This window comes from Diabrotica undecimpunctata, chromosome 8, assembly GCF_040954645.1.
Source record: "Diabrotica undecimpunctata isolate CICGRU chromosome 8, icDiaUnde3, whole genome shotgun sequence".
NCBI lineage: Eukaryota > Metazoa > Arthropoda > Insecta > Coleoptera > Chrysomelidae > Diabrotica > Diabrotica undecimpunctata.
Window position 1 is genome coordinate 82198371 of NC_092810.1, and position 11776 is coordinate 82210146.

General features: G+C 33.2%; 1 protein-coding gene across 1 annotated transcript; it reads right to left on the reverse strand.

Annotated features, from left to right (window-relative positions):
- Window positions 1–4860: 4860 nt before the first annotated feature.
- Window positions 4861–7554, reverse strand: LOC140448942 (uncharacterized). Its single transcript, XM_072542081.1, has 2 exons — window positions 7011–7554; window positions 4861–5249 (listed from the first exon to the last, which is right to left on the reverse strand). The coding sequence occupies exons 1-2, from the start codon at window positions 7552–7554 to the stop codon at window positions 4861–4863; spliced, it is 933 nt and encodes a 310-aa protein (XP_072398182.1).
- Window positions 7555–11776: the final 4222 nt, after the last annotated feature.

Here is an 11776-nt window from a genome sequence, read left to right on the forward strand (position 1 = left end):
AGACGAACTTATGATCGATGCACCTACTGGAAGTGTAGCCTTCGCTCAAGAATAAGGATGGATGACTTCCGACATTTTCTGTCTCTGGCTGCAACATTTTTTAAGGTATTCAAAGGCTTCTAAAACCAACCAAGTTTTGTTGTTACTCGATGGTCATGGTAGTCATAAAAGTTTTGAAGCTCTCCAGTTTGCAAAAGAAAACGGTATTATTATGTTTTGTTTTCCTGCACACTGCTCTCATCACGTTCAACCCTTGGACGTAGGATTTTTTAGACCACTTCAAACTTACTACGGCCAAGAAATTCAATTATGGCTGCGACAGAATCCAGGTAAAACAGTTACCCAATTTAAAGTAGCCAGTATCTTTAATAAAGCATATTTAAAAAGTGCTCTTCCATTAAATGCAATAAATGCATTTAAAAAGACAGGAATAGAACCGTTCAATCCAGATGTCTTCGAGGATTGGCAATTTTTGCCGTCTATAACAACAGATAGAGAAAATTATGAACAAAACCCACTACCAGGATGTTCTGACGAGATCTCACTACCGGAACATCGAAACCAAAATGTTTCTTCGATTGAAGGTTTATCAAAAATCACTGATCAGAAATCAACATCATCGTCAGTCCTAAACATCTCGGTCGAAGATATTTGTCCTCCTCCTTTAGCTGGAGTATCTGAAGTAACTCAGAAAAGGGGTAGAAAACGGGGTAAAACAGGATATTTAAATTCAACGCCAGAAATTGATGATATAAAACAAAAAATTGCAGAAAAAGAAGCAAAAAAAAAAGAAAAAAAGACGCAAGAAAAGTAAAAAGGCAAGTTCGTGTTTCAACTACAAACAGTTCTGAAGACGATTGTGAATCTTCTTTTGAAGAAGACGACTCCGACGATGCAGCTTGCATTTACTGTAACGAACTATTTTCGCATTCACGATCCAAAGAAAAATGGATTCGTTGTCAAGTGTGTAAGAATTGGTGTCACAATAAATGTGCAGATGTAAATCCTGGACGTAAACAATTTGTGTGTGAATTTGGTATTTACTTATTTTATACAAAATGCAACGGGTCCATCATGGGCGTATCAAAGGGTCCATCATGAGCGCATATATGCCCATGATGGACCCTTAACAGGATTTTAGTAAACTATGAATAACTTTTGTCATCTTAATTTTTATCAAAATTTGAAACATTTGCATATTATACAAATAACAAGACGTTATGTGGTCATATTTAAAGCCTGCTAAGTAAATAATTAAAATTATTAGGGAGCCTTTTCCTTAAGGGGTCCATCATAGGCACATTTCCCCTATGTGCCTGACGGGTGGTACACAGTGGCAAGAACAGCCAAAGTAAATCACCCTGTACACGTCGTTAAGGAATTAAATTACTGCCATTTTATAGATTTTAAAACTTACAGCGAAAAATTAATTATTAACAAAACAAAGACAGTCGATGGCGATGTTATGAAGTGGCTAAATATCAAATGGCTGCAATATAGAAAAGAACACCTTGATATAATCTTCTATAAAACACAACTTAGTCAGGTAGACTTCAAACAATTGTGCATTCGTAGAAACACTCGAGTTGACAACACTGTTTTCAGTGAGGTTCCGAAACTGTATCATTCTGCTTTAGGAATAGAGCCTAAGAAACTAAAAGATCTACAAGATCTTTGTAGGTCAGGTACTATCCCAGCCACCTACCATGATTACTACCTCCGACTTTTAAAACCAATAGAGAGAATCACTGCAGACGATTCGGAATCCGAGTAGCGATAAAATAATAAGATTTCTGTATATTCAGTGTTAAATAATATTCAATGTTAAAGACTAAAAACTAAATTAAATTTATTATACTTTTGTCTTATTTTTGTATCCAAAATTAAACACTTTAAGCATACTATCACCTTGTATTATTTAATTTCGTAGACTTAGATCTTTTCACACAACAAAAAAACAGTATGACTCGTGAAAAGTTATCTAGTGGTGAATGGAGCTAAGTAAACGAAACCCTACTACCCTCATATAAATCAATGTTTTATTAGTGTTTGGTTCAGTACAAAGTAGGTAACAATTTGTTTGATAAATCCTAAAAAAATTTTAGGAATACTTCAATGAGCAGCAAAGTTATAAGCTAAAATGTATTTTTTCCTCGACATGGTAATCTAAAATGCTCATTATCTCGAAACTGACTTTTGTTGGTTAGCTCTCTTCACATCCACGGCGACGATATACCGGTTGACTACTAGTAGATGGAGATGAAAGAATCTCCTTATGCTCGTCAGAATATCCTGAACGGGGATAATTAGGATAACCTTCTAAATTTCATCTGCGTTTAACTGGTACTGAGTAATGAGTGCTTTTATTTACATTCTTTGTCACCGTTGCGTAACTATTATCATATTTTTTATTAGCCTCACTATAGGATAAATTTTCTGTGGCCATATATGTTTTAATTTGTTTCTGACGATGAAATTCTTCACAATTTTTCCTATCCGTTGCTTCATGATTTCCTTTGCATAAAATACATGATGTTAATTGCGAATTACAAGAATTTGTTTCATGTTCATTGCCGCATTTTCCACATCGAACTTTACCTCTACATTGTGCACTAACGTGACCGTACCTCATGCATTGTCTGCATTGGATTACTCGTGGAACATATATGTCTACATCGTATATAATTTTTTCTATTACTACCTGTTTAGGTATCATTTGCCCCTTAAAAGTAACAATAACTGCCATTGTAGGGAGTAACTCACCATTTACCTTTCGTTTTATTCTTCTTACTTCATAAACTTTAAAATTATTTCCATATTTAGGTTTAATTATGTTTAATAAATCATCGTCTTTGATATCCTTGTCAATACTTTTTATTACACCTTTTTTGTATGTAAAGAAAGTGGGTATATAAGCCTCGTAATTTTTTTCTTGAAATACTTTAGACTCGACTAATTTGTTGGCACTATTAAATGAATTTAATTCGACTTTAACTTTATTTCTACCAGTTACAGAAATATTTAAAATGTTATCCCTGATCTCCGGTTCTGCATTTAAAATTAATCTAGCAGTAGAAATTTTATGAAACTTACCTATGTTTCCTTCTTTACTTTGCACAAATACATAATATGGACCTTGGTCCGTTGAACTATATTTATTTTTTTGTTTTATTATTTTTTCAATACCACCTGTTTCGTCGCTTTTTCCATTTCCGCTAAATTCCATATTCACTTCATCTATAATTATACTTTTTCCCCTATCAGGAGGTTCATATCTTCCGTCCGAATCCCCGATCATTACAATCAAAAAACAAGTAAACAAACACTTAATGAAGACTCGTTCACGCACTGATAAGAACTTTACCTGACCACTGCCAAAAACGAACTGGGCCTGTAAGGTATATTGTCAGAAATTTGATTATTAGTATTAGTTTTTTCACCTTGAAAACCTGTTTCCATTGGTGTTTTGCTAATATTGCAATTCGTCATATTAAATTTATCTATTATTTTATTGATTAAGGGTTTTTGTGAAATATACATTCATTTTTGCATTATTTTCATCTTCAGAAAATTCAAAATCAATACCTAAAAAATTATTTACAAAACCAAGATTTTTTGCATTGAACTCACTTTTTAAACTTTCTATAACTTTTTGAATCGAATTGCTACCTTCACCACACAATAGGATATCATCAACCCATATACACATTTTTCTTTGTGTAAACACAACAGTCACTTTCGGCACTTCTAAACCCAATTTTGATTGCCCATTTGTCGAATCGTTGGTTCCAGCATTTAGGCGATTCCCTCAGTCCATAAAAAGCCTTTTGCAGTTTCAGAACTTTGCTTTGTCCTGTGTATCCCTTAGGACAATGAATATAAACTTCATGTTGTAGCACTCCGTTAATGAATGCTGAAGGAATGTCTAACTGGTATACCTTCCAGTCGTTATTGAGAGCTAGTGACAATAAAATTCTAACACTTGCCATTTTTGCTACAGGTGAATATATATCTAAAAATACTTCTTCTTCATATCCCTTAGCGACTAAGCGAGCTTTTTTCGTGCCATCACTTTTTGTTTTAAATACCCATTTTGTATTTATGATTTGTTGATTATTAGGTACCTTTGTGGCTTCAGTCCAGGTGTCCATTTTTTCGAGACATTCAAGTTCTGTTTCGATTGCCTGCTTCCATTCATCACTCTCCACTGCTTCTTCATAAGTTACTGGGGTTGATGTAACTAAACAATATGCATAATAAAGTTCATAGTCTTTGAGCTTCGAAGGTGGTTTTATTTCTCTATTAGAGAAACTAGTTTTGGTATTTTGTACATTTACTGGTTCTTCATCTTGTGAATTACTTTCAGTGATATTTCTTAATGTTTTGACTCTACTATGTTCATAATTTGTCTCTTCCAATATTTCCAATTCATCTTGGCTTGGTAAACTTTCCTCAGTATTTTGATTATTAGACAATATTTCTGGAGAATATTTATATTGTGATTCATCGAAAACCACATCTCTTGAAATTTTAATTTGATTAGTCAGTGGATTCCAGATTCTATAGCCAGCGCCACTGTAGCCGACCATTACACCTTTACTTGCCCTTGGTTCTAATTTACTTTTCTTTGGTAGGTTGTAGTACCATACTTTTGAACCAAAAACTCTGAGTTTAGACAAGTCAAGCCTGTTCAAGTATATTTCTGCTGGTACTTGAAGTTCAACTGCTCGTGATGGGGTTCGGTTGAGCTGATAAACAGCTGTTCTAACTGCTTCTCCCCACAGGCTCTTGGGAAGATTTGTTTCGACAAACATGGCTCTTACCTTGTCTAAAATAGTACGATTAAATCGTTCTGCTATACTATTCTGCTGAGGAGTTTTTAAAAATTTTAGAAGACATCTCTCCTCCCATATCCATTCTTATTCTAGATACTCTCCTTCCTTCTGCTGCTAATTTTTCAATGTGATTAATAAGATGCGACTCACTCTCGCATTTTCTTGTCATTAAATATACAACACTAAAATGTGTAAAATCATCAATAATTGATAAGTAATACTTCTCACCAGACAATGTTGGATCTTTGGACGGACCCCAGGTGTCAACATGTAAAAGTTCGCCAACTCTAGAAGATTTTTTGTACAAAACTTCTTTAAAAGGTTGCCTTGTGGCTTTTCCTTGTAGACATGAATCACACAGCTCATAAGAATAGGGTAGTCCCAACAATTGAAGTCCCCTTCTACTTACATGTCCTAACCGTAAGTGCCATAAGTTTTTATTACTATGCTTTGCTACTAAACTGGATTGCACTTTATTTAAATGAAAATTTGCAACAAATAAATTACTTTTGTGTTTACAACAAATAAGTTTAAAATTCTTTTTTATTATTTCAGCCTTATTTTCCTTAAACACAACTGTGAAACCCAAATTGTTTAGTTTACTATGTCCTCCGGAGGCGTGTCAGCCGGGAGCTGACAGCCGTGCCGGATGCATCAAGGAATTTGGATATCGGTCAAAATACTTGGGAATTCCAAGTTTGTCCAAATCCAAATTTCTAATTGATTCAATGCAGGGAAATTCCACTTTCGCTACGTAAAACAAAGGATGCATCAAGGAATTTGGATATCGGTCAAAATACTTGGGAATTCCAAGTTTGGCCAAATCCAAATTTATAATTGATTCGATGCAGGGAAATTCCACTTTCGCTACGTAAAACAAAGGATTTGTTTTACATAAAAGCAGGTAGATTTTCTCTCATCGATCAGTCGAGCTTGCCTCGTCTACTGTAGACCTAGTCGGTGCTATTATTGTTCCAACTAAGTTATTGTTTTATTTCTGATTTTCTGTATACCTTTTTATTTTAGCATTATTGTATAGTCAGACCTTTTCAGGTTAGGATATTACATTGATCTATATTTGTTCATGTACTGATTGTTTATTTTTCTTGTATTTTGTGTCTAAGTTGTTCTTCCGTAAGTTAAGAACACTTAGAATTATTTATCTTGCTTTTTCTATTTTATATTTTGATTTGTACTTTGTCTAAGTAGTTCTTTCCGGTAAGTCAAAGAACTCTTAGAAATATTTTCATAATCATTGTTGCATTATTATTTCCGATATTTTATCTAAGATATTTTCTTTCTTAAGTTAAGAAAATACTTAATACATTTGTTTCTTTCATTTTCTATTTTATGCTAAGTTGTTTCTTCCGTAAGTCAAGAAACACTTAGCAATATTTTCACATCTTTTCTATATTTGATTTTTCTTATTTTCTATTATAAGTCGTTTCTTCCGTAAGTCAAGAAACACTTATAAATATTTTTGCATTTATTTTACTATATTTGATTCTCTTGTTTATTTTCTGTTCTAAGTTGTTTCTTCCGTAAGTCAAGAAACACTTAGACATAATTCTATAATCTGTTTCATTTTTGCATTTCTCGTTTTATATTTTGAGTATTTTATTTTTCCACTCTAGGTCGTTTCTTCCGTAAGTCAAGAAACACTTAGAAATATTTCCATATTTTACTCTCACATTTACATATTTCATTTATCTATATTTCTGTCCTAAGTTGTTTCTTCCGTAAGTCAAGAAACACTTAGAAACATTTTTTTTCTTTGCAATATATTTTTATACCATTTAATTTAATTGTTTACTAAGTTATTCCTTCCGTAAGTCAAGGAATACTTAGATCATTTTTACCTATCTGTTTTCCATTTTTGCTCCGTTAGTTTGTAACTGTTCCTTGGAACCGTTACCTATAACAGATATTTGTTACTGGAATTGTTATTTATAACAGCGGTAGTATTTAACCTTTCTACCAGCGACAAACCAAAGATGGTGAATACCCGATCCAATTCCGGGGATAGGAAGAAGCCCAAAGAGCCGGCGATGGGTCCTACAGGCCCAAATGCCCCCTCTCGGCAACAACTAACTGATAATAGATTATATTCTAGGTTATTTAATATGAGTACATCAATGTTGATAGGAATTTCATTGTAATAAACTTTTAACATACCTTTTTTACAAGAATTCATTACCCTTCCATCTGCTATTTTAATGCCAACAGGCTCAATTTCAACAATGTTACTTATAAATTGTTCATATTTACCACTGCACATATTTTGTGATGCTCCGGAATCTATTATAAATGAAATTTGGTTGTCATCATTCTTGAGATCTGCAGCTGATAGGGCTGTGATAAAACTTACTTCATCTTCAGCTACTTTGGCATGGACATTATGCTTACTTTGTGTATTATTACCAGTTCTTCTGCCACGGGAATAGTTATTTCCACGAAAAAATCTACCTCCACTGCTGTTACCTCTATAATTATTGTTTTTTCTGAAACAATTGGACACTAAATGGCCTTTAAGTCCACAAAATGAGCAACGGGGTTTTTTATTATCTTGCTTTGTATAAAACGAGGATTCTTCACTTACTTTTTCATTATTTTTCAACTTCAGTTCTGCATCAAGTAATTTTGCTTTAACAAAGTCAACAGTTAACTTGTCATTTGACGTTTCTAATACAGTAATTACAGTGTCGAACGTATCTGTCATTGTTAACAACAAGTGACAAACCTTATCATCTTCTTCTATTGTGGTTCCAATGGATTCGAGGTCACGTATTAAACAATCTAACTCAACGAAAAACTTTTGTAACTCTGTTCCTTGTTTATATTTCAAGGTTAATAACTTTTTCGCACATATAAACGAGAAAGAATACTTTTTCTTTCAAAAACTTTTTCTAAATTCTTTATCATTTAGAAAGCTGACTTACAATCACGAATATATTCTAAATGTTCATCTGTAATGCATGTGACAATAATAGATCTCGCTGTTGCATCATGCTTTTTATGTTGAGATTGCTCGTCTCTTGATAAAGCTGCTAGTTGCGTTGCAGTTACTTCTGTGGTAATCAAATCTTTAACACCTCTGGCATCTAGAAGATTGCCTAATCTAAATTTCCAGGACGAAAAATTCGTAGATGTTAATTGCGGATACAAACTCACGGTTGAATTTGCACTACTTAAACTTTGGGCTGCCATTTTTAATTTTATTGCCGGTCACTAACACTTTTTGCCGGTTTCCACAAATTGGGAACACTAAACAAAAACTTTACTTGTTATGGAATGTACTCTGGGCCCATAACCTTTTGAATAAACTTTCAGACTTGCAGAGTATAATTAAATGAGTGTAATTAATTATTTGAGAAAATAAATCACCGCTTCATGTGCAGAACAGAATGACAACTTCTTTATAACTTCTGTAATGGTAGCCAACCTGATTTACAATATGTTTGGGGATCAGGATAGGCAACATTTCAATAAAATTAAGGTACCGACCGCACATCTGGTTCGCGCACGTCCCGTACGACGCAACATGCGCCACCAAAAAATAGATACCGATCGCGCACCAGCTCCCGGCGACAAGGTCATGCGTATTTTTGCGCTCGGACGTCGCAACATCATAATCAGGTCAATAGCAACGAAGATACGTTATAACGTCCTTCTGGCACTACGTCGCCATGTTTTTTTTCTATGCCACTGTATTCGTTACCTCCTCCCCGTTTCAACGAGCCCTCGTACGTCACGATCGGACCCATAGACACGAACATATGACGTAATGCCTTTTTGACATGCTCTTGTCACATGCGCACGGCACATACTGCGTTTAACCCCATTTTTCATCCCCTTTCCAACGATACGTCACATGTCATCCTACGTTAAGTCGTTTGACAGTTACTACCGGGGGTTGCGATTTTAAGGGATGCGATTTAGGGGATGGGCTCAGATCAGCCATAGAAAAGGTAAAAAGAGATTTTTGGAACAGCTGGAGACATGACCACTTTTCAAATCTACAACGGTGATATAATTGACAAAAACCCGTCAGAAACCTAGAAAAATCGCTAGGGAAATGGCCATTAGCGAAGATAATCGAAACACATCTCGGAGCCGAAAAATTTGTGGAAAAAATTTATGTTTTATATAATATTTCTAGTATTTTTTAAACCGTCAAACGCAGACTTGTATAAGATTTATGCCCCATTCCCCGGATTATATTCAGAGCATCTTATCGATGTATATATAGATCGAGAGATATTTAGAATAAAAACTCATCTAGAAAAGAAAAGAATTTTAGATAATGAACGGACGATAGATTCAATGGTAGAATCTCTGGAAAATATGTGCAAGCAACATAATGCAGTCACACTATTATCCTAATACGCTGATCAGCTTAAGTCACTAACTGCCTAATGTCCTAATCAGCTTAAGATGGAATACTGGTAGTTCTGTTATGACATTGTGAAGTCACACTCAACTTCTAATACGGTGATTGGCTTGGGTCACTAATTGCCTTATATGGTCACGAGTAGTTCGGGTATGACACATAAACACAGCGGAACGAGAGATAATAATTTAGTGTGATTTAATTATGACCATTGTGAACGAGTTTGATTTAATTTAATAAAATAGCTATATTTACGTAAATACGTGTTTTAACTATTTTAATAGACGATACTATTTTAATAGACGATATCAGAAGTGTGTTAAAGAACCTACGGTAGAATTTAGTGAACTGTTTTTAATGTTAAGTGATTGAAAGTGTCCAAAATGCCGAAAAGGAAAAAGTCCAAGCGAGATAGTAGTTCCAGTAGTGAAACCACAACAATTTCGTCTACCGATTCTTCGCCGAGAAGGTAGTCAAGGTATACAAAAACGAAAAGAACACGTAGAATGAAGTAAGTGTACTTAAAGGTTTTTACTAGTCGATATGGAAGAGAAATTTTAATAAATCATACACGTAAAATGTATTAAAGACACTTATCACCTTTTTACTGAATATGGTTTGCAGTAGTAGAAATATATTGTTGTCCGGCATAATAATATATGTGGGCTTACTTTGTTTTACATGCAACAGAACTTTAATTTTATGGAAGTAAGTAGCGATATATTGTTTTATTTGAAAACGAAAAGTTGATTAGGTGTAACTTATTTGTTTATTACACAAATTATCTGCTGAATGGTAAGTCGTATCATTTATTTGGTTTTACCTGTATGTAGAGCGGAAAAAGCTGAGAATTTTGGTATACTTAACTCAATATTTTAAAATTTGTCATTTACCTGGTTTTCGCAGTATACCGACGATATTTCAAGCGATTTCTAAGCTTAGAGGTACCTCTAAAACATGGTATGCTAGTTTTATTGAAAATGAAGTTGCATGGTCTCAATTTTCTTGGGCAGAATGGAGATCAGTGTTAGAAAATACTTTTCAAAGTACACGAAATACTTATGATCTTTTTATGGACGTAGCCCATCATAAACCAACAGAGGGTTCTTCATTATATGAATTTTATTTTGAACATTTAGCAAAAATTAATAAACTTAAAGTAAATTTTTCCAAGTCAGATAAGATTTCTTTAATAATTGGTGCTATTAGAGACGAACATATTAAATCTGCTATTGAAGTTGCTCAAATCAAAGATGTCAATTTATTGGCAGTTTATTTAAGAAATAAGCTTTATCACAAAAGTCCAGAAAAATTGCCTGATTTAACAAATCCAATTGTTTTTTCCAAATCAAAATTTGTACATAATAACAAATTTGTTAATAACAAATTTAACAAGAATAAACCTTGTATGTGCTGTGGAATTCAGGGTCATTTAAAAAAAGATTGTCACCACAGAAACCAAATATGCAGCTTTTTTTTTTTTAAATTAAAGGTCATATTGAACAATACTGTTTTAAAAAGAACAAAGAATGTCAAGAGACAAAAGTAAATAAAACGAACAAAAATTTAGAAAAAAATAAATCCGTTAAACAAATACAGTTTGATTCTTCCGAAAATAAATTTAATAAAATTATTTTCTTAAATGAGCACAGCCATACTGCATTCATTGATTTTGGCAGCGATTGTTCGCTAATTTCAAAAGAATTGGCAGATAAGTTTAAATTAGAAATAAAATCATTAACTAAAGATGTAAAACTATTTGGATTTTTGGGAAATTCTTTATCAGTTGAATATTATGTATTTGCTAAAAGAAAAATCGATTTTGTAGAATTAAATATTATGTTGTATGTCATGGATAAAGATTGGGTTATAATGACCTTCTAATAGGAAGAAATTTTACAGAAGATGTAAATATTATGTATTATAGGATAGATAATAGTTTAACATTTAAATTCCTTAGATAAAGAAAGACTTAGATAAATAAATAAGTACAGGAAATATATCTAAATACGAGAAAATGGTGTTGGAAAATATTTTGCTAAATCACGAGGACTGTTTTTATACAAATTTGAAAGCTCTAAAAAAATCGCATTCTGTTGTTATGAGAATCTATATTACAAGTTCAGATGTAGTTAAGCTTCGTCCCTACAGAACACCTGCAGCTGACAAAGAAATTTTACAAAAAACAGTACAAGAATTATTGGATGCAAATATTATTCGAAAGAGTAATTCATCGTTCGTAAGCCCTTCTTTTCTTATTGATAAAAAAAAGATGTAAATTGGACATGGACATAAGAAGAAACAAAAATTGTTAAAGAAATAAAGAAAGTTATAGTCTCAGAACCAATTTTAACAATATTTAATCCGTAACATGACATAATAGTTTACACGGATGCAAGTAGAGAAGGATTTGGAGGCATAATAACTCAAATTGTTGATGGTCGTGAAAAGTCAATTGCCTATTTTAGCAAGCAAACCAGAAAAGAAGAAAAGAAATATCCTTCTTTTGAACTAAAGCTTTTGGCTATTGTCAAAACCTTAGAAAGTTATA

Bases quoted from the DNA above. Each gene is read 5' to 3' on its own strand.
- LOC140448942 (XM_072542081.1), bottom strand. From the start codon at position 7,554: ATGACAGATACGTTCGACACTGTAATTACTGTATTAGAAACGTCAAAT. The intron at 5,250-7,010 runs GTATGTTAAAAG...ACTTACGGTTAG, and splicing joins AATGAATTCTTGTAAAAAAG to GACATGTAAGTAGAAGGGGA.